This window comes from Pinus tabuliformis, chromosome 3_2 (assembly GCF_031772625.1).
Source record: "Pinus tabuliformis cultivar Carrire ecotype Pingquan chromosome 3_2, CPIR1, whole genome shotgun sequence".
Taxonomy (NCBI): Eukaryota; Viridiplantae; Streptophyta; class Pinopsida; order Pinales; family Pinaceae; genus Pinus; species Pinus tabuliformis.
The window spans coordinates 367,796,228-367,820,840 of NC_142302.1; the positions used below are offsets into that span (position 1 = coordinate 367,796,228).

The 24,613-nt window shown below is 38.5% G+C and overlaps 1 protein-coding gene across 1 annotated transcript; it reads right to left on the bottom strand.

The window, feature by feature from the left end:
• Positions 1 to 2,226: 2,226 nt before the first annotated feature.
• Positions 2,227 to 9,048, bottom strand: LOC149180959 (pentatricopeptide repeat-containing protein At2g33680-like). Its single transcript, XM_089414043.1, has 2 exons — positions 8,892 to 9,048; positions 2,227 to 2,816 (listed from the first exon to the last, which is right to left on the bottom strand). The coding sequence occupies exons 1-2, from the start codon at positions 9,046 to 9,048 to the stop codon at positions 2,227 to 2,229; spliced, it is 747 nt and encodes a 248-aa protein (XP_089270169.1).
• Positions 9,049 to 24,613: the final 15,565 nt, after the last annotated feature.

The window sequence follows — 24,613 nt, forward strand, 5'->3', positions numbered from 1 at the left end:
TCATTCCAAGCTTTTAATTTTACATTATCAAGTAGATAAGATGCATATTGATTTCTTTGTGGACTCATCAATACCACCATAATTTTATTATCATCTTTGTGAAAATAGGTGTGTTGCAAGGAGCATATAAAGAGGTGTCATCCTCATATGAAATTTCTTAATGTTATGAATTGCTTGTTATATCTTCTTTACCTAACCACAAAATTTCCTTCAGGCTATAGTTTATGAAATATAAAAAGATATCAAAAGAATTGATTCCACTTTTGATTAATGCATGGAAAAGGAGATGCAACCATAACTATAAACATGCAGAAAATTGGACAAGAAAAATAATCTTCACTAAGTGAAGATTCACATTAATTTCAAAGGCCACCTAATAGCCAACATAATTCTATGTTAAAACATGACTACAAGGAAAAAGGGGAAAAACATTCTAATAGAAATAAAATTAAAACAGGGTCAATATTTCAAAATAATTATACCATGAATATTTTCTTACAATTAATCACCAAAATAAAAGAGGAAAAGAGTAGACAGGTTATTACCCATTACTATTTCATGTTCTATAATTTTCCATTTTCATATCTAAATTCCCTTTTAATATAATGAAATGTCGCTTATATAAATTCATTAATAACTTCTATTACTTTAATAGATTATACAATTTACATACAAATACTAAACATACAACTGTAACATTTCACCAATTTCATTTTTCCTAATCCATAATCATCCTTCATGATTAAATTGATTTTGAAAATATCCATGTAAAGTCTATCTCCATATAAAATTTATTTTGACTTCTATGATATTGACTATTTGTATATTGTATATTTTAATTTCAACACTGAAATATGTGGAATTTAAGAAAAACCAATGTCACTGTCATTGTAAATCATTATAAAAATGGATATTTTCAAAAATGATATTTTGAATTTTAGTTATACTTCAAACTTTTTAATACAAACCTTTATACTATACATATACATATAAACGTATAAGGATAATTCTTAATATTTCTCCATTTTCACTTCAGAATGCTAAATGCAAATTTCATTTTCCAATTTATTTATTTCTCTTAAATTGTATTAAGTTTCATAATCGTTAGCTATTATAATTTAGTTGAGATTACAGATTTTCATTATATTGTATAAAGATAGAAAAGTTTTGCAATCCTGATGAGGAAAATATTTTTCCAGATTTTGAAGAACAGGCCAACTATGATCATGTTGCTGAAAATTCTTGCTGAAAATTCTACTTTAGTCTAGAAGAACTTTTTGGTACCCTATTTTTGAAGACAAAAGACTATGGTTTGATGTTTCTTTTAGGATGGATGGGAATAGAAAAGATGACATAGTTTTGAGCTCCTGTAATGAAGAAAAATAAAATCATTTCCAGCTCAGATTTAAATGATTAGTTTCCAATTTTAGATTCAAGCTTTGAAGAGTATCCTTCTAGGCCTGGGTTTCAAGAGGAAACCAAATGAGAGAATTTCCAGCCTTAGTCATGGAAATAACAACACATAATTAAAGAATTACACTTTTGGGTAATTCAGTCCAAACAAAACCGAATGGGAGGATAGCAGAAAACGGAGGCTGGCAGGTTGATTTGACAAAGAAACTCAGTCAGCTAGCCAGTCTGCCAACATAATCTTGACTTTTTTGAGAAATGTTTTCCTAATCCATTCTGTTTTGCTATTGATGAACCAGTTAAAAGTGTTTGCATTCCAAGAGATGACGTCAACAATGTGTTCAGAGTCTCATTCAAAATCAATGGATTGCTGTTTTAGAGGCACATTTTAGTACCTTCTATGACTGGAATCAACTCAGCCTGGCTATTTACTTTCATGCCATTATTCTGTAGAAACACTACCTTCATTAGGCCATTCTAACTGCTGATATGAAACAAAAGCTCTGCTATAAGGAACAATATTTGCATCTATTGAAAGTAATTTTAACTTTAAAAACACTGGCTGGAAATTATGTAATATGTAAGGAGACCAACCATGCAGTTATAGTGCTCTAACCTAGGGCTGATGCCATAATCTTGATGCATTGAATCAAAATAGTAATGTCCTTCCACAGTTAAACCGATATGAGCACATGCAAACAGTATGCCAACAAAGGTCACTTCGTCTGGCTTAAAACCTGCCAGCTGCATTTGTTTATATAGTGTGAAAACTGCCTTGCTACGCCCATGCTGGGCACATCCTACAATCATTGCATTCTATGACACTAAATTCCGGTGAGGTAATTCATCAAAAAGCTGGCAAGCATCTTCTATGCTTCCACATTTTGAATGCATGTCTAAGAGGGCGCTGCCCACGTAAGTATTGCTTTCAAAGCCAGTTTTGATGGCACAAGCATGGAACTGCTTGCCCTTTTCCAGAACTGCTAAATTAGCACATGCTCTAAGAACACTCGAGAAGGCAAACTCATTAACCCCATTACATGTTTCTTGCATTCCCCTAAATAGTCTCAGAACCTCTTCCCCATGCCCATTTTGTGTATATCCTAAAATCATGCTACTCCACAGGACTGCACTGTTTTTCGTCATTTTTTCAAACAGTTTGCGTGCATCCTCCATAAGATCACATTTTGCATACATATCGACAATGGCAGTTCCTGCAAATACACAAGACTCAAATCCAAATTTAAGGATCTCGGCATGAAGCATCTTACCATGTTCCGAAGCTGCTAAACTGGCAGAAACCTTGAGAACACTGGCCAATGTGAATTCGTTTGGTTTCATGCCGATTCGCCTCATCAGGGAGAACATCTTAAGAGCTTCCCCAGCAAGCGCATTTTGAGCAAAACCTGAGATAACAACAGTCCACTAAAGTAGGTCCCGCTCTGGCATTTGCCAAAACAACTCAAGGGCTTCTTCGCCACTTCCCATTTGGATATATCCTGCAATTAATATAGTCCAAGGAACTACACTCGGTTGAGCGATTTCATCAAACAGTTGGCGTACATACTCCATTCATAAATTGGTAACGGTGCAGGTGCGCAATCTCGATGTCATCTCCGAAAAGAAAATTCACGGCCACGGTGATTCTTTGTAGACCGCTAAGATTCCAAAGCCCTAAGAAGGATTTGTGAGCTGAACAGTGCGACAGAGTGGAGTTTGAACTGGGTGGCCAAGTGAACTGTGCGGCGGAGTTAATCGTGCTCAAAGCTGAAAGGGAATGCATCATGCGCCTGGTAGATATATGTAACACTCAAATACAACTGAATGTAATAGATATATGTAGGGATTTTGTTTTATAGTGTAGACAGCTCAGGTATATGTTCTGTTAAGAGTCATTTAACTGTACGTTTAAGAGTGAAAATAAGGCAGTTAGTCACTGTATAGGATGGAGTCTTACTTGCAGAAACCTTTAATAAATAGCAAACAACCCAAGAACTCAAAAAGACCACCGTTACTACTACACTCACTACACGGCATGTTTAACTAACTACAAGAAAAACTTAAAATGACATGGGGTAAATGAGCAGTGACCACTTAGATCCAGTGCAAACTCCACTTTTAGGAAAAAAAAAAAAAATTACAGTTTTAAAGAGGTCAGAAGCCTTAAGCTATGAAGCTCGAAGAGACAAATGTGAAAAATAACAGAAAAATTAAGAACCTTGGGGAAGCAAATGTGAAAAATGACAAAAATGATCCGAACGAAGGAAGGGCTATAGCAGTAAGAGAAAATTTGATGATTTGTAAGTCGAACCTGATTTGCGTACGGTCTAACCTCCTCCTGTACAAACCTCTCCAAGCCTAATGAAGAATCAGATCAGGGCAATTTCGGTGGAAGTTTGGTCTTTGAATGTCGTGAGTTTGAAATAAAAATGTCTAGAGCAAACCTGGGGTGATTTTGGCATAAGTATACTCTTAACTGGCGTAATTTTTCAAGGGCTTGTATTGAATGAGAGCGTGCAAGGCTCTCATAGTTTTGTCAAACGTCTACTTTTTAAATAGAATGAGTTTCAGTTTCAAAGAGATGACGCCATATGCAAATCTGATTTTACCAAAATGGAATGAGCTTCAAAGGGATGATGCTAGGTGCAAATCCGAGTGATGTTCGCTATAATTTTCGATTCGAATGGCATGAATTTTGAAAGGGCTGATGTCCAAGGCAAGTTTGGGGAAAGTTGGCACAAGTCTGCTATTTGAATAGAATCGTATTTTCTTGGATGCGCGTTTCTTGACACACTTACAGAAGAAATAAATCCTCATTCTATACAAAACATTTTTATTTCAATAATCCTCTGTGGATAGAATCATTAGGATGTGACTATAATAAAAATAAATAAAAAATCATTTAGATCGAAGTTTTGTACATTAAAATGTCTATAGGTCCTAAGAGTTGAATCTAGCTCTGATACCATATGTAACAGCCCAAAGTAAATATAAAATTAATTTCCTAATTAAAATCAAAATCAACAAATAAGTACATACCTATTACCTGTGATCGACGTCTTCCAGATGACGACAAGGTTTTTGGGATGACTCTCCACCCAACCGTAGGCTCAATTGCGCAAGGCTTTGCTACAACTGGCCACCCCCGAGTCCTCAATCAACGTACTACTGCCAATGACTCCTAAGTCTTAGTACACCATTCTCTCAAGAGAATGAAAGATAGACTCTCGGAATGATGGAATGCAAGAATGCCTCTCATCTTCCTCACCATCTATTAAATAGAACAACATTGGAAGAGGAACCACATGCACACACTCCATGTGTCTCATGCAACTTTCTTTTGATTTCTTTCTTTTTGATAGTTTCCTTTTCTTGTTTTATTTCCTTCTTTTTGATAGTTTCCTTATTCTTATCTAGAGCTTTAGTATGGTTATTACTATTTTATTTATTTTCTTTGTATATATTTTTAATCTTATTTATTATTTAATCATTTATGATTTATTATTTTTATTATTATTAAGTGATTTATTTATTATTATTTATAATTTTATTTATTATTTATTATTTTTATTATTTTTATTTATTATTAAGGGGAGGGATATTACATGGTCACCGCGCTGATTTTAGTCTTCCCAAATTGGAAAAAGGAGTTTCATGTACATGTAGACACATCATGTATAGCACTAGGAGCAGTACTGACACAGGCTAGCATAAGCGAATTGGACCATCCTATAGCATTCGCAAGCAGGAGGTTATCCAAGGTTGAGGAGAACTATTCCACCACTGAGTGCGAAGGATTAGCTATGGTATACGTGCTCCAGAATTTTAGACACTATTTGCTAGGTGGACATTTTAAGATGTATACAGATCATTCTACGTTGAAATACCTACTCAATAAGCCTATGTTCAGGGGGAGAATCTGTAGGTGGTTGTTATTGTTCCGAGAGTATGATTTTGAGGTTATTGTGAAGCCTGGAGAACTAATCGTGGGACTAGACCATATGTCATGCATCGAAATGGGGAATAGCCTATTAATTTGGAAGAGGGATTGCCTGATGCACAACTCTTTGTAGTGCGTGCCACGGGTGGTCACTTTGAAGACATCATACACTTCCTAACGACATGAACTACCCTAGAAGGCTACACCATCCAATAGAAAAAGGAGTTAGTGGTGCGTTCTATTGACTTTTCTGTCATTGCAAGACATCTGTACAAAATGGCGTCTGATGAAGTATTACGTTGATATGTACCAGAGTTTGAAAGGAGCAGTATCCTCGCGGATGCTCATGGGTGTGCCGTGAGATGGAATTACGTAGAAAGGGCAACCGTAAAGAAGATTCTACGTGCAGGATTGTGGTGGCCAACCCTCCATCAGTATTCAAAAGCTTACTGCAAGGCATGCGACGTGTGTCAAAGGATTGACAAGCCATCGTGGAGGGATGAACTACCCCTGAACCCACAGATGATGTTACAACCTTTCGATAAATGGGCAATAGATTTTGTGGAACCCATTTAGCCCCAAGGAAAGAAGAGGAGAGCGTGATAAACTATCATCATGAATGAGTATTTGACTCTATGGGCAGAGGCACAGCCTGTGAAGGACTACACAGGTGTAACTGCTACGAAGTTTCTCTTTGAGTATATAATGACATGATCTGGGTGTCCAAAGGTTTTGACAAGTGATCGTGGTATGCACTTTCTGATGGAAAGCACCAAAAAAGGATGCCTTATCACCCATAGGCTAATGGCATGGTGGAAGCATTCAATAAGGTATTGGAAAATGCGCTAACCAAGGTTTGCAATGCTGACCGAAGTGATTGGGACTTACACATACCCGAAATACTATGGGCTTATCGAACAACATGCAAAAAATTGACTGGAGAGACACCCTTTAGGCTTGTATATGGTGTTGAAGCAGTGATGCCCATGGAATACATTGTTCCTAGTCTGCGCATATTAGCACTCACGGGTATGATGGATCGTGTAGTCCTAGAAGAGAGGCTCATGCATCTTGCGAGCTTGAGGAAGAAATATTTCTCACTGGATTTCACTAACAAGTCCAAAAGTAGTGAGAAAAATCATGGCATGGTCAACACATTAAACTGTGCACCTTTAAGGTAAGTGATCTAGTTTTGTTATATGATTGCAAGTTTGATACATTTCAAGGGAAATTTAGAATGCACTAGCTAGAGCCCTATGTCATTAAGGAGATTACCAATGGTGGACAAGTTTAGTTGGTTAAATTGAACAGAGATCCCCTCCTAGGCAAGGTAAATGGTAGCTAATTGAAGCCATACACCGGTGATTTGACCAGGTGACTATATGAAGGTAGCATGGTCTTAGCACTCCAGGAAGCTAAAAGGAGGCGCGAGAATATAAACTACACTGCCAGGGTTGGGGAGCTGTGCGATTGGAGGATTATGCAGAACAAGGAGATGTCACAGGGTTCGTGACAATGCGGAGTGAGCTACGTTACCCGGGGAGAAATCAGGAAGGTAAGCCAGAAAGTCACTATTAAAGTCACTGTTCATGATTTGGCGATAGGAATGCAGCCAAATGGAGTGGGCAGCTGGAATTTAAGACAAAATTTATGGGTAAGATCCTTGGAAATCTACCACCAATCTGGAATTAATGAACCGAATGTGGGGGGAACGGTCAGATTTGAATTTAAAATGGCCTATAAATTACAGGTGGAGGCCCAACGAAAAACACTTGGCATTTTGAACATTGAGTTGGTGAGCTCTCAAATGTGCATGATCTACGCATTCTTCGAAGAATTTCTTTACTACCCAGTGTTTCATCGATTTCCATAGTCTAACCGCAATTTCATCCATGATTTTATCCCAAGATCTGAAGTTATGGACGCTGAAGTAGCGACAACTAAGGTGGCTATGCTAGAGGTTGTCATGGAAGTAGAAGGAGTTGCTTCAGATGTTGCATAGGTACTATCTGAAGTCCCTAAGTCACCACAGATGCTTAGATCGAAGCCTACCTTGACCAAGGAGAGTGTGAAGGATAAGAAGGGAAAGCAAGATGTGATAATGGGGTTTGCGTCACCTGGAAGAAACCAATAGAAGGACAAGCCCACTACACAGGAAAAGGGCAAAACCATTAACTTGGAGCTGGAGGAGGAAGAGATTTAGGACATCTTGTTGGATGATGAGGATTTTTGGGTGGAAGTGGAGGACGTTGAAGTCGAGGGTTTTGACCCTATCGCTAAGTTTCTCGAATACGTCACTCTGCACAAAGGAAAGACCAAGGTGCCAAAGGACATCGATGAAAGTAAGATTGCCATGCATATACATCTGCTATTGGACGAGATTGTCTTTGAAGGACTGCGCTTGGGGTAGGTGTCACTGTTGAAACTGGAAGATTGGAACTTAGCTGACATTGAGAAGTTCTCACACTTAGCGACAGAACAACTAATGCACTGCATTGTTCACACAACCACCGAGGTTACTGCATTGGAATCACGGAAGTGGCTTAGGGGAGTAGACAAGGGAGGTTTGCTCAACCTGTTATGGGTGCCACACTACAATCACACACCCATTATAGTATTGGTCATCAAGCAGTTGCTATGCTTGCTGCACGATGGGTGTCTGTGGCTGGAGGAGCAGATACCCATCACCAACAAGTTGATCCATAGGATCATGCGGCTTCCCTATACAAGGGAAAATTCGGCCATGATGTTTAGTGGAAAAGGTGGTGAGAAGGCCCTTATGGAGGCCATGAAGGAGAAATTCAAGCTTGTGAAGAAGCTGCAAGGCTAAGCCCTCTTGAGTATCTATGACCCTACGGTCAATATGGCCATGCAGATCTTGGAAAGAAAATTTATGCAGAAGTGTCATGCAGATGAAGTGCCAGCACCTGTCGTTGCTCTAGCAACCCAATGCGCCAAACGAGTCGAGTTTAATTAGGCACGCTATCTTTGTGGTGAGTTCCTTGTGAACTGTCGTGAGGCATAAGAGCTCACCAAGGCCTTCCACTATGCGTGGCTCTTGTTGTCCATTGTGCTGGTAGGTTGGGAGCTACCGAAAGACAGTCAATTCCCCTCGGTTGCACCGGACCTGCCAGAAGCAATGAAGTGCACTTCACTATGGGTGACCAAGGATGCTCAGTGCATCAAGGATAGCAAGATCTTTTGGATGTTGACGGAAATGAATATACGCATGGCTATCAATCACAAACCATGATTTTTGCCTAATGTGTTTTCCAAACTATAGGAGTATGTGGAGTTCGAGGAAGAATTTCTACATGTTGCAATCAGGGCACGGAAGGACCTTGAGCAGAAGTGGCATGACTTGCCTTACTTGGCAATGGACGATGTGATTGATGCAGTTCTTGATCGCTAGCCGGCAGAGTGACACACTTCCTGAGACTCGACGGTGGGGTCGAGAAAGTCCATCGCCCAACCCAAAAATGAGGAGGCCAAGCTCAAGATGGCACAACTGGTCGAGAAGAGGAGGAAGGAGGCTACTGACAAGGCCCAGGCAGAGAATGATGCTGCCCAGCAGGTAGAAAAGCAGATAGGCGGAACATAGCATGACTTTGACAAAGGTGCGAGGTCGCCTTCACTCGAACCATAGGAAGAAACGAACGAGAAAACCGAGCAGCATGAAGCAGACCCACAGATGGCATCGTACCGGATCAAATGTCCAAGAGAACAAGAAAAAGTGGGTCCGCATAAGAAATCCAAGGCCAGTAAGACTTCGTTGGACCCAATCACCCTAACGAAGGGAGATTTGAATGACATTGGAGACACGGTGCAGCATGTCACCATAGAGGTATTGCAGTAGTTTGAGCAACAAAAACATCAGCTATTAGGGGCCATCTAGACGGGTCTGTATGAGCTACATATTCTCACATCATAAGCTCATGCAATGTCCACCAGCCTCGCCATCGGTACTTCAGAAGCCATCGAGATGCTGCTTGTGAAGGAATCCCAAGTGATAGGGCTATGGATGGAGCAGTGACCATAGAAAACGAAGCTAGCAGGCCCACTATTAGCACCCTCAAGGGATTGGGGTTGAACTTGGCAGTGCTTCCTCATGAGGTGCTCCAACTACTATAGAATGGGGGCATCAGGGAGCTGAGGGCCCACAAATAGAGCGCTATGTAGGAGATCAATGAACAACAAATCAATAATGTGTAGCTGGCCATACAGCGAGACTCTATCATCGCCACCGTGACTGAGGTAACCGACCGAAACAAGTGCATAGTTAAGGCCATGGAGGAAGCACACCGATTGGTCTCGGAGTTAGCCATTCCTAAGGGAGAGCTGGTAGAAGTGCGCATTCGCAAGTTTGCTACAGGGGTGTGCGACGCTCACACAGAGTTGGCTAAGGTTCAGCTGGAGATGAACCTATAGATTGCAGATTTCCAGTTGAAGGGCCAACCTTCAACTCCACTGAAAGTAAAGGAGTAGCGTGCAACCTCTATCACAGAGGTGATAGTGGAAGTAGACAATGCAGTAGCAGACTGCACATGACTATTTGAACAGTCATTTGAGGTCCTGACGAGTCTGCAGGTGAATCCTAATGTACAATTGATGGAGACAGGGGCACGAGAACTGTAGCAATGCTATTACCAAGTAAAAGGTACAACACGCACCATCGATCTCACACAGAGACTGACGAAGCTGCAGGAAGCCAAAACATTGAAGGAATAGGTAGATGCACCACAGCACAAAGAGGCGGTGCTAAAGGCGCGCTTGAAGCCCTGGTTGGATGAAGCTCATTCGGTCACAACCTCTATTTAAGGCAAGCTTGTTAGTATGAAAGAGACTCAACAGAAGCTTCAGGCTGATAGTTTAGGACGACCAACAGAGAAGTTAGTTCAAGAAAAGAAGCAAGTGGCCAAACAAAGCACCGCCAACGTTGTCGTCATACAGGTCGAGCTGGGAGGTCTTCGCACCAAGTTCTTTTCCCTCATAGAGTGACTCGAGGGAAAGTCACCATGTTTTTGTTGGGGTCCTATTGGCAACAGGTTCCCCTAAGAGCAGTTTTGGGGTTAAAAGCCGATATTTTGGGACAATTTTGTAATAAAATTGTAAAGTCTCTGCATTTTATGTTCAAAAAGCACGAAGGTGTCAAGAGTCATAAAGGGTTATCTGGCCTTATTTTGTAAAGTGTTAATTCGGTTGTAAAGATCTACCCATGGTTCACGGACAATGGGATTGTATAAAAAAGAGCTAAGCAAGCTCTAGTTAGTTAGTTAGGGAGAGAAAAAAGAAATGGAGTTTTGGTAGAGAAGTGTAAGTGTTTTTAGGTCTTAGTGTAGGTAGAGGCTCTGTAGCTGAGTGCGTAGAGGCCTAGGGTGGAAGTCTGTAGCTGAGTGCATGGACCCCTGCAGCTGTGTGCACAGGGTGGATAGAGTCTGTATTAAGCTTGAAGATATCAATAAAGAGAAATATTCTACAATTACTACGTATTTAATCTCTATTCATGCACCTGATTATATTGTTTTTTGGGTTTAATACAATGTTTATTTGATGTGCGGATATACGTGATTATATTTGTTAATTGAACGCAAGTAAAGATATCAATTTACGTGACACTAACTGTGATTGATTAGTAATATAAGTAAGCCACTAGAGGTAACTTGGGAACCTATACAATACATTGTCATAACTGCATGAAAGTACCTAAACCATGGTTAGGGATGCGTGAAGGTCAATCGTACACCTTCACAGAGGTACTGAATGATGGAGTAAAGGGCAGATTGATAGAGCCCTAAGGCTTAGCGACCTGTGTGAAAGTAGGGGCAGAGGGTCTATTTGCCTGACTAATGTTGAACCTAGGTCAGGGCCCACAAAGCCAACACATGGCAAAGAAAAATTGAGTTGTTTTACCACCATCTTAATAATCAATCGAGTTACATAAAGTTCACCATGGAATTCTAAGTTGATGGTAGCTTGCCTTTTGTTGACATTCTTATCTCAAAGAAGGATGACAGTTCTTTCTCTCATCAAGTTTTTCGGAAGAAAACTCACACAAAGCAATATCTCCATGCTAATTCCCATCATTTTCCTACTCAAAATCTAGGCATTCTCAACACCTTAGCCACTCGGGTGTTTCAAGTTTCTGACGAAAATCACCTTGAAGATGAGAAAACCCACCTCATTAAAGTTTTTAATAAGAATGGTTATAGTAGGTCCCAAGGTCTTAGGGCTTTCCTAAATGCTGAAAAAGGTCCAAGAATAAGATTGATCCCAAGGATTGGTGTTCCAGAATTCATTTTCCTTTTATTCAAGGAACCATTGATAAAATCACTAGGATCTCAAAGAAACATAAGATTCATTCTTCTTTTAGGCCCCTTAACACTATTCGAAGTTCTCTTTATTCTGTTAACAACCTGGTTAACCTCAAGGATGGGAAGGGTGTTTAAATCATTCCCTGTTCATGTGGAACTCCTTATATCGGTGAGGCCGACCGATCAATAAACCAAAGGATTTGTGAACATGCTTTAGACATCAAGCATGGAAGGTCTCGCTCCTCTACTTTGGCAGAGCATGCAAAAAAAACCAATCATCACATCTGTATTGAAGAGGCTAGGGTCATTGCTAGGATTGACCATTTTCATCATTGTAAATTTAGGGAGGCCTTAGAAATTGAGAAGATACCTGTTAACTTAAATAGAAATGATGGTTGGAGTATCAGTAGATGCTGGATTCGTGCTCTTTCTTCCTAAAAAGAATTTATTTATTTATTTATTATTAATTTCTTTTTAATATATATATACATATATATATATATTTATCTATTATTTATTTTCATTTTATTACTATTTAATATTATTACTAATTATTCTTAGAATAATATTTGTTAATCTCCTCACTATTTAGTTAACAATATTGTTTATAATATTTTTATTTTTATTACTATTTAATATTATTACTAATTATTTTTATGATATTGTTTGTTAATCCACCTAACTATTTAGTGTATGATACTCTAAAATTAGTTTTATATTAGTTAATATTTGGGGTTATGAGTAGGCTTAAATGATTAATATTAATAATTTTTAGAATATTATATGTAATAATATTGATTAATAGGGTTATAAGGGGTTATAAAAAGTTTTAATAAAAAATAATTATTTTATTAATAAAGATTAAATTAACATATTATAACTACTTTGTTTATAATATTATTTTATTAAAACACTAATTATTAATAAATTAATCAATTAATTAATATTAATAAAAAATTAATTCAATAATATTTTTATAAATTTAAATTCTTTAATTAGATTCCCTTACCCTTCTTGTTAAAAACCTAATTTATAATTTCTACGCTTATTCAAACTAGTTGTTACTCCCTAATGGCTAGTTAGCAACTTTCTTCATCTATTTATTAAAATGCCTCAATCTGGTTCCTCATCTTGTCATGAAGATGAACCACACTGGTTGGTTCGAAACGTGTTGACGAGAATATCTCTTATGTGATTTTTACCGAAGTATGTTGTTATAAAGATTTAATATTATTCTGAAGAAACCTACAGTTCCCTTTCTTCCCACAGGTACATACTAGCACTCTGTTGTGTTTGAGTTTTCGAAGTGTAATTCACAACATATGAAATGGGTTGCATAGTTTCAAATTGTGCCATATACGCTACCATTGCCTATGATATATGACTATGAGATATCACTTTCAGTTTTAGACTCTGTCGAACTTGGGGAAACTTTACTTCATGCACTTTCTATAGTATCTTTCAATTTATATCTTATTTTTTGATGTTTACAAGTTTAGAGAGCACCTGATATGTAAACTTCCCTGTATATTCCACTGGATAGTTTGTCACAACATAACTTATAATATTATATTAAAACTCTGTAAATTTTGCACTATGAGAGTTTATCAGACTTTAAGATCCGTGAATTTAATTGTAATTAGTGCATGCGTGCGAACGGAATGTATGAGAAAAGGTAGAGACTACCAAAATAAGAACACACACACACACACAAGACACAAAATATTCTCTTTGGGAAATCCTTTTAGGAGAAAACCCAGTTGGAAGATGATGTTTCTTCGCTCTCTTTCTTTGTCTGGAAATATGGCTGTAGGTACAACGAAGTAGTGCCTGTGGTGTGTGGGCTATTATAGTGTTAGATACTCTCTATGTGATCTACATCTTGTCTCTCCTGGCTATCTTTTGCTTAGCCATGGAACACAATTCTCTTGAAAGAATGGAATGCCTCTTCTTCATAGTGGCCCTATTATAACATAGCTCACTAGCCTACTAGTGATTAATTTTGACTACATCAACTCTTATCTAGAGTTAAAATTACACTCTTCTAGTGTCATTTACATCACAAACATGTGGCTATCTCCTTTTCCATAAATAATGGGGGCTAACGTGGCATCCTCTCGAACTATAGATGGGAAAACAGTAAGGTCAACTTCTTAGTGGCATAACAATTGCATACAGACTCAGATTGATGCACTTCTTATGCTAGTGGAAATATATCTGTGTGTAGAATAGCATGAAAAGGTGTGCCTATATGGCAGAAAAGTTTTACCCGCTAAAAAATTCGTTTGATGCCTCAAAATGCTCTTGGAAGGCTTTAGGACCTGTTTCACCAAACTGGGTCCCATCGGTAAAAATGGTCCCGTGAGCTGATTCCTACACTGTTTCCACTCCAAATGCATCGAGATGGATGAAAACAAATATAATGATCCAATTCGGATCACACCTCCCCATGTTTGAGGCTTTTGGTCCCCCAAAGGCTTATAATGAATGAGGTGAGGAAATGTTTCCTCCACCTTCTCTCTAGTGTACCATTTAGCTTCACCTGGAAGCTGTCCCTTCAACCCAATCTGCTAAAGGTCATGTTGCCCCTGTATTGTAGTTCTGGAGCTCTTCTGCAAAACTTTATCTTCTGTCGATTTTTCTTGAGCATCTGGTGCCAAATCCTCCATGGAAGGTAGGACGTGTTCCTCTTCCTACTCTAGCATGGAAGGCTCATAGAATTTCAAATTCTCTACATTCAAAACTAAGTAAATGTGAATATATGGTGGTAAACTGAGTCGATAGGAATTATAACCCACCTTTTCCAGTATCTCAAAGGGACCATACCCTACAGCCTTGATTTTATTACCAAGCCCCTGCAACCTCTCCTTGTTCAACTATAGCCATTCTCTGTCTCCCAATTTGAATGATTTCTATGTTTTGTGTTGATCATGCATGGCCTTATACTTCTCCTACAATTTTTATAGTGTTTCTTGTACCTATAGATGGATTTTCTTGATCTTCTCTATATATTTTTCAGCCCTTAAAACATCTCCTGTATGATCTTCTCTCACTCATCCTTGTTACCCATATGAAATATCAAAAGGTGAAGGTGGAAAATGTACAAAACAAGTCTCAAATGGGGACATTGCTCTAGAAGTGTGGACTACTCTCCAATTCCCCTCTTTCATGGAACCAATTCCTAAAAATAGAAAGGCATTCATCATCCCCATTGATGACTCACCCTCCTGCAATCGTCTATAAAATGATCTCTCATCCAAGAGATCAGGAAGCATAATTATTCTGAGTTGTAAGGAAGTGCTGCTAGTTTTAGTATTGAGGTGAGAGCATTGTGTTATTATTGCTGTGTTATTGCTGATTCATGAGGTGAAGAAGGCTTGAAGCTGGGAGGATGGTGCTGGATCAAACTTCTCATGGGTTGTAATTCTCCTTGTTATCAATAAAGTTCTTCAAGATTTTTCCCAATTGATTGTGTTAACTGTAAATGCATTCATTTGTTTATAATATTTCTGATTCTATGATGTTTATGCTGTGATGGATCATTATGCTTTAACAGGTCTTTGTTTCTATAGCTATGCAGGTACTCTCGAAGCGTGTTAATTACAGGGAGGAGTTACGGGATCGGCCAAAGGAGAGGGAGGTCAAGTGAGGATTCAAGTGAAAGTTACAGGTTGGTCCTTCAGAATCTCTTTCTTATCTATCACTCATAGGAAAGATAATGAATTTCTTTGACTGTTGTTTCTAGGTTACCTACCAAACCTAGAGGGATAGCATTTCTTAGAAATACTAGTTTTCCCAGAAACAAATTGGCAACTCCACTGGGGAACTATGATTTTTTTTTGCTATTTCTTACTCTATTTTGAATTATATAAGCTATAGATAGAGTCCAAAGCTAGCCAGGAAGATTTCGAGCTGCTTTTGTTATACAATTGCGTAGTAGATAAATGCTACTTCAGTCAATCTCTGGTTTAGTTTATATCTTGAGCATTTGATTTGCAAAAGCATCAAAATGCCCTTTTGGTAGCTTAGTAGCCTCATAAGACATTCCATTACACTTGTTATTGTTTATTAAAATCAAGCTTAATCCATTGAAAACTGCATCAAATTTGAGCCAAAAACACTTTCAGAATCACTCCCTGTGACCATCGCATTGTCCTGAACTGTAACCTGCTATGCATCTCAGTTCCTGAATGGGAAAAGTGCTATGCATCGCACTGTATATCACTACAACCTATGATGGATGACTGAAACTCAATTTTCCCTTCTAGGAGTTGAGTTTTTTGACTAGTTTTCATTCCTATTTGGTTGCTTGTTGAATTTGAACAATATCTCATCACTGAAGCCAACTTACATCACTTAGATCAGCCTCTATTTAGATTAAGATTGGTGAACTTTTGTGTGTGTTTGTTTTCCATTTACAATCCATTTTCAAAAATTAGTGTTAATCAATTTGTCGTTTCGATAGAAAAAGTGTCATAAAATCTTCAATTTTCATCGAAAAAGTGAAGTGTCGTAAAATCCTCCTTCATAGCATATCAATTAAACTCTTTTGGTGCATTTGATTTCATTTGATTTCATTCGAAGTGTCAAAAAGATATTTCTTCAAACTTGAAAGTTTCTTTTTGAGTCTTCCTTTCTCTCTTTGAAGAAAAACTGTTGAAAATTGCCATTTTGTGTGAAACATTTTGAGTCATTGCTGCATTTAGTTTTCCTTCGTGAATCATTCACATTAAGGACTGCTGAAAACAAATAGATGAATTTGAATTTTAGCATTTTGGTTTGTGTGTACAAAAGATGATTTAGGGAAACTGCATTAGTGTGTGCTCTTTGGTGTTTGATTAAAAGTGCTTCTATGCTCTATCCCTTGTAGTTAGGATCTTCATTGTTGAACATAAACGAAAAGATTGCTTATCATTTTAGATGCATCTTTAGGAATTTCAGAACACATTTCGTGGTGAATCCTCAAAGGAAAAATTTTAAGCAAGATCAACTTAAAATGAACCTCAATGAGCTTAAAAGTGCTTTGGAATCTAACGCAACACACTTAGAGGTCTACGCTAGAGACGTGTTCTAACGTCATTAAACCTAGTGGCTATCGTTTTCATTGAAGGTTGGGCGATTTCTCCACTTTGATATGACAAGTGCTAGCATGGACTTGTGCTCCATGTACCGTCACGTATATAGTGGGAGACCCCAATAGGCTTAAATCCTTTATCCGTAGGAAACCGAGTCTGTCGCCTTATCGATCGCAATGCGCTGAACACAATGTTCAGGAAGATTGACTGCCGTACGTAAAGTCCTTGGTAATTTCTCTTTAATTTATCACCAAGGTGTATATTTCAGTTTTGCGATTGGTCTAGTAAACCTTTTTGTCGAGATTCTCCAGAGTACTCACTTTCGTTCCTCTTCGAATCTTTGAAAGAAAAGGTCCATCTGAGCACTTGTCCTTTCAATCTCATTAAAAATCGAAGGCGACTAGAGTCATCTTTCGCTTTTTCTCGACTCTTTAAAACTGAAAAAGCAAAGTTGTGTCCAAGTGTCGTTAAAATAAATTGACCATGAAATAACATCACTTTCCCTTAGTTGATTTTTAAGTTGATCAAGTAATCCGTAATCGTGGAAGAAAGTCAATCAAAACCCTGTCGTTCAAGGATATTAGCGAGTCAACCGTCTTTGCCTCCGAAAGTGAAACCAATTCAGACAAAGCAATCTCGTTTAAATGAGTCTAGTTCATTGGGTTATTTGGAACATTCATTTCAACATCTTCAAAAACTCCAATTACTCCAATTATTTCTGGTACACCCATCTCTAAAGAGGAAGTTTCGCAGTTACCTGAGGACATTAGAATTGATCCTAGTGAAACAGTAACCGAGGTTGTCCAAAAAAAAATTGATCCTCAATTTGAAATTGTTAAACCAAGAGATACTTCTGAACCTAAAACAACTCCATCTAGAGTTGGTCTGAAACCCATTCTAGTTCAAACCGAGGTTACATCTAAACCAGGAGTTGTTCAAGAACCTCCCTTTGAGATTGTAGTTCAATTACCTGAACATCTGGACTTTTAATTTCAGTATCCAAAAGTTGTTACCCCTCCAGCATCTGTCGCTGTAGAAACTACACCTTCTTCCACAACAAAAATATTTTACGGACCTGACGGTCAACCTCTTCCACCCAATTTGATTGCTATAGAGGAGATAGTAGAGGATCCCCCATCTAACACCCGATTTCATTTTGGAACTAGGATAAATTTGTATTCTGGTACTCCTGACTACTTTATTTCATTTAATCCTACCTCATCACGAGTTCTTGTCGAATCGTTAGAACAACTTTTGGACAAGTTAACCATGTCTGAATAACCATCAACATCTAGGACTGTATCATTTGATGCAGCTGTAGCAGAATCTTCTATTGCCACACCTTCGATGTTTTCTGCTACGCCTGAGTCACACTTATATGGTGCATCATCCCTTCTGGTTGGTTACCTATCACTAGCTAGAACCCACTCAGGGGTTGCTTCTGCACCATGGTCAACTCCCATTTATTCGTCTGGAATCCCATCCGGGTTTTCTCACATGGAAACTTAGCAATTTGATCCTGCATATCAGTAGCAATTTGGGCAAACTAGTTATCAAAGATCGATGTATCTGTTAAACACTGGACTACCACCATATGGAGAGAAGTATGCTTACACACTGTTTCCTCCTTTTTTCAGGGGACAACCATATGAGAGTTTCCCATAGTATTCAGGCAAAACTGGAGTTAGAGCTAGCAGTTGGAAACCAGTACAGCTAGATCAACCAAGGGTTGTATATTCAACACAACCAATCCAACCTGTGTCCAATATTCTCACTACACCTACTGTTACGATTGTGCCACAGTCACAAGCACAATCTGTTGTATCTCAACTGGTGCAAACTATTCCTTCTTCCTCGCAACCTCAAGTTTCAAGGCAAAAGGCTCAAGTTTCTCAGGTTATTATAGAACATCCTCTTGTTTTTGGGCTCAACAACAACCTCATGTTAGCGTTCGTTTACAGAACGACTCATGCACAGACAGGTACAGTTAATCTGCAACTTGGTCAGTCCTTCAGTACTGGGCAGTAACAATCAGTCCAACAACCGTGGCTATCGTAATATCAACAACCTCAATTCCAACAGCCCCAACCTCAGTTTGGACTTGGTTCACAAGCTCAAAATAGTCTGGGACAATATCAAACTTACCAAGGATAGAGGCAACAAAGCTTTGCAAGTTATGGAAAACCACACTTCCAAACTGGTTATCAACAACTACCCTATACTGGTTATGTCCGAAAACCTTACCAAGGTTACTAGATGTAGATGCCCTACACTGGTATGCAAATACCCATGGCACAAGAAATTCCATCCTATCCTCGGTATGCTCAACCTGACCTGAATCAACAATTTCCATTTGTAGCAACTCTTGAACTACCAGATTTGAACCGGCTCACAAATGATCTAATTGCATATGCCCCTTGGTGGCTGACGATTCCACATAAATTGCCATCTGACATTCCAAAGTTCAATGGAAATCTAGGAGAAGACCCATCGAATCACGTAATGAGTTTTCATTTATGGTGTTCATCCAACATCTTGAATGATGATTCGATTAGACTTCATCTTTTCCAGAGAACGCTTACTGGTCTAGCTGCAAAATGCTATATTGAATTACTTAGAGCTTCTTTTGATAACTTCACCATTCTAGCCACTACCTTTCTAACCCACTTTCAGTTACCTGTTAGGTACGAAACTGGAATAGAACTTCTTACCAACTTTAAACAGAATACCTCCACTCACATAGCAAATCATATTCATGAGTGGCGGCGTCGTCATCAAATGGTTAAGACATATGTTCCTGATCAGCTTTTAGCTAAGTGGTTTATAAAGTCCTTATTGCCATCTATCACTAAGGATGTGGCGAAAGGAGCAGTTGTCACAGAAGAGAAAGTCATTGCTTGTGCCCAATATTTGGATCTGATTTATACACAATCAGGCACGCTCTATGACAAAATTCCTGATGCGCCTGGACCTACTTTCACCATTCCACCACCTCCAAAATTGAGTAGGGACTCTCATGCCAACAAACGGCGTGATTAGTTCCTCGAGCACACAAACAGCGAGAGGACCATCTGGTCAAGCTCTTGCTATTTCCAGTCAAAATGAAAATTCATTTGAAAACATTCTTTCCTCTGAGATTGATGTCGTGTCATCCGATAAAGGCAAAAATCCAAAGCAACCGGGAGGCAAGAAAAAAGTGAAGAATAATAAGAAGAAACAATAGAATTCCACTCCTGAAAAATCATCTAAAAACCCCACTATAGCTAGGAAACCTCATTATCCATGTTTGATATGAAATGACGAGCATTTTACAAGAGATTGTCCACATCGATCTGAGGTCTCTAAACTTTTAAAGGCTTCAAATACCTCAACGGTGCTAATAGATCCATTTCCAAACCCAGAAACACATTTGGTTGGCATTGATAATTCTTCCACATCCCAAGTGCTTATAATTATGTTTTGGTATCGACAAGGAATAAAGATTACGAGAATCCATTGTTGTCGAACAACTAGGCTATTGATCAACCTAGTACTTCAACCACGACTTCACCAGAAGTTGTTCCGCCAATTATTCCTGAATTAACAATTAAGCCACCAATGGGAGTTGTACACAAATCGACATTTAATCCTCATGCTCAAGTAGCCCAAAATTATAATATAGTGGAGGATCTGGCTCAATCACCTTCCACTATGTCGACACTCGAGGTATTGCAAAATTGTCCCTCCCGAAAGCAGGCTTTGTTATCAACGATAGATGGGATCGATACTATGGATTCAAATCTTGTAGTATTTAATCATAAATGATATACACCACAGTCAACAACACAACTAGCTTTCCTTATATAGGTAAAAGCCATCAACAAAATGTTAATCGAACCATTATTGATTAGGGGGCATCAACCTGTATCATGTCAATGAGTTGCTGGAAAACTCTTTGTTCACCACCCTTGTCATGATCACCAACAACACTTAAATCTTTTGATGGAAGAACGTACACTCCATATGGGATTTTGAGTAGCTTGCAAGTTTAACTAGGGGGAAAAACAATAGATATTGAAGTCAAGGTCATTGATGGACTACTTGATTACAATATTCTATTGGGAAGGCCTTGGGTATATGCAATGGCTGTCGTTGTTTCCACATACTTTCGAATGATTGCATTTCCCTTCATAGGTGGAATCACACTCGTTGAACAACTAGCCTTCTTTGCTAATAGTCCACAAGCTATTGGAAGCATTCCATTAATACATGGAAATTCACAATCATTTTAAAATGTTGGAGTAGGTCTTCTAAAAAATCCTTCCTTGATGGGTACTTTTACCCTACTATCACCATCTGGTTTTGCGGAAGTGGCAATAGTGGAAAACTGCAACATGATCTCTTCTACATCATCTAAGTTTAAGAAGAGTTCCAATTATTTTGAGAGTGATGATCACAGTGAGGCAATGTTGCCAAGCCCCATCGAATCTTTGTAGCAATCAATCTATTGGGCTTGTGCAGCATACCCTAATCCACAATCAACAGTTGTATGGGTAGATAGATCTTTAGAATATGGTACCTCTTTGGATCCTTTTTCTCATATACATTATATGGATGAAGGAATCATCCAATCAATGATGATAGGAGAGACACCATGGGAAGAATAGCATCATCATTCCCACCTTTGAGATGATGATGAAGATTATTCAAAAGAACTCAATCACCCTTCAATTATTGATTTTTTATTGAATACTATAAATACCATTGGTTCTGAACGAAATTTGTCTAACATAGAAGAAAATATCTCTATAAACATTTCGACCAAGCCTAATGTTGTAGAAAATATTCATGTCCACAAATCTTGTTCTCCATCAAAACTAGATAATTATTGTGCTCTTTTTCACGAATTTCAAGATGTCTTTGCATGGTCTTATGAGGAAATGCTAGGCATTGACTCTTGTTGAATATGAGATAAAAATGTATCCTGATGTCAAACCAGTACAGCAACGGCTTCGACCTGTTCATCCTAAGAAAGTTGCTACCATTAAAGCAGAGGTTGAAAAACTTTTGCGTGCTGGATTCATTTTCCCCGTACCTCTAACTGACTGGGTATCTAATATTGTTCCAGTGATGAAAAAGAAGGGACAATTTGAGTGTGCGTTGATTATAGGGATGTAAACCAAGCATGCCCGAAGGACAACTATCATACACCCTTTATCGACAAGATTATTGATGAATGTGCCAAATGTGAGATATTTTCATTCATGGATGGATTTTCTGGCTACAATCAAATCAATATCCGCCCACAGGACCAATCAAAAATTGCATTTATATGTCCCTGGGCACATTTGCATATCGTAAATTACCTTTTGGTTTGAAGAATGGAGGGGCTACATTTCAGAGGGAAATGAATTATGCCTTCCATGACATCAAACACATAGTTCAACCATATCTTGATGATCTGACTGCTCATTCGTGAAAATGGACTGATCACCCACAACATTTGAGAGCCATATTTTTACGTTGTCGACACTACAAAATAAGACTCAATCCACACAAATGTGTGTTTTGTGTTGGCTCTAGTCGACTGCTTGGCTTTGTAGCTTCTAAGGATGGAATTTGACTTGATCCAATAAAGGTTAAGGCAATTCTTGACATGCCTCCACCTTCAAATTCATTACAGATCCAGAGACTTCAAGGGAAGGTAAACTTTCTGAGGAGGTTCATTCCAAATTATGCTGAGCTAGCTAAAGGTTATACACGTCTACTAAAGAAAGGGGTACCCTTCCATTGGGATCAGGTTGCACAAGCTTCCTTTGATGCTCTCAGACATTCCCTGATAAAAGTATCATTAATGTATGCCCCAAACTATTAGAAATACTTTTACTTGTATCTCGCCACTGGGGATACAACTATCAGTATGGTTCTAGTGCAAGAAGATAATGGAATTGAATATCCTATATATTATTTGAGTCACAATCTTTTTTCACGTCAATTGTTGGGGGTCAAATATTCTAAATGGATAGTCATTTTGTAGGAGTTTGATTTAGAATTCATCAAATCTAAATCAAAGAAATCTCTCATCTTTTCAGAGCTACTTTGCAACCTTCCCTTGTCCTCTAACGATTTAACATCAGAAGCATCAATCATGGATGAGTCTCTATTTCTGATTTCGTCAACTGATCCATGGTATGGAGATATACTGATCTATCTCCAGACCCAAGCTTTTAGGCCTAACACCTCCCGCTCTGAACAATGATGTACTTGATACCAAGCCAAATATTATCTGATCGTTCGTGATACACTTTACCACCATGGTGTCAATACGATTTTAAGAAGGTGCCTTACGTATGAGGAGGCCGAAAAATATTTGAATGAATTCCATTCAGGTGCTTGTGGGGGGTATTTATCTGGTTACGCAACTGTACAAAAAATCCTACGAGCTGGTTACTTTTGGCCCATTCGCAAAATCGGGCATTGATTTGATGACATGTAACCCCACCTTGGCCGGGGGGCATGGGTATATTACAGTCACTATTGACTACTTTACCAAATGGGCCAAGGCGATGCCTACATTGAACAACAGTGGCGAAACGGCTGCTCTTTTTTTTTCAATCATGTGGTTTCTAGATTTGGTGTGCCACAAGCTATAGTCACAGATCATGGGTTGCATTTTCATAATCACATGATGATCGAGTTAACTACCAAATTAGGACTGTCTCATGATAGTTCTACTCCATATTATCCGCAGACTAACGGAAAGGTTGAGGCAATCAACAAAGTCCTTAAGCGTATGCTGCAAAGAAGGATTGGAGTCCATAAACAGAATTTGCATTTAATCTTGTACTTAGCTTTGTCTGCATACCGAACCTCGGTGAGAAATGCAAACAGATTTATGCCTTTTCAGTTGGTGTATGGTGTTATCACTGAAAATTCCAATGCCAAAATTTCAAAACCGCTCACATTAGTTTGATGCGCATAAAGCCTTTTTAGCAGTTTCGCAGCGCTACCTGTTTAGGTGGTTTCGTAGCATGCTACGAAATTGGGGATTTGTTTGAGTTTTCAGTGGAGGTAAAAATCCTAGCATGCCTATTGAACAGAGTTCTGCTTCCCTCTAGAAATACAGATGAGCAGCTACTGATCTATATACCATTTACTCAAGTTATCAAATTACATTCTTTGGTAATTAAAGGTCTTACCGAGGAAGTCCAAAGACAGTGAAACTATTTGCAAATAAAGAGCACCTGAGCAACTGAAAATTTACACATTGATTTGTGAGTCAAACTTGAAGCCACTGTATTTAGTGGCACTGTTGCAGCTTTTGAAAGGGGAGCAGACCATTGTTTTCACATCTTCTGTTGTTTCTACCCATAGGTTATGTACCTTATTGAACTGTTTCGAAGGGCTGGTCTCAAGGATAATTGAGTATTCAAGCCTACAACATCAATATTCACGAAGTAAAGCGTTGGATGCATTTAGAGCAGGAGATGTTGAAGTGCTAGTTGCTTCTGATGCAATGACCCGTGGGATGGATGTGGAAGGTGTGATGAACGTATGTCTTTGCATATGAAGGCATGTCATAGTTGACTCACCGACAAAATTCTCAATGAAAAAAAGTAAGAGATCAAAAATCTTCATCAAGTTCAAGCGAGGAAACTCCTAAATTAAGCAAGGAATTTAGCCCTAGGGCTAAGGAAACATCATCACAGCTGCATAAAGATGATAGAACAGTTTCGCAGCGCGCTGCGAAACCCCTGTAGCAGCCTGTTTCAGCATAAAAAACTTTGCTTTCTGTGTTTACTAGTCAACTTCCAGGAGGTCTCTAAAGCAACTGAAAGCCTATTTTTGGAAATGGAAAGAGGTTTTTATTCCTACCAGACTGAAATAGAAAAAACTCC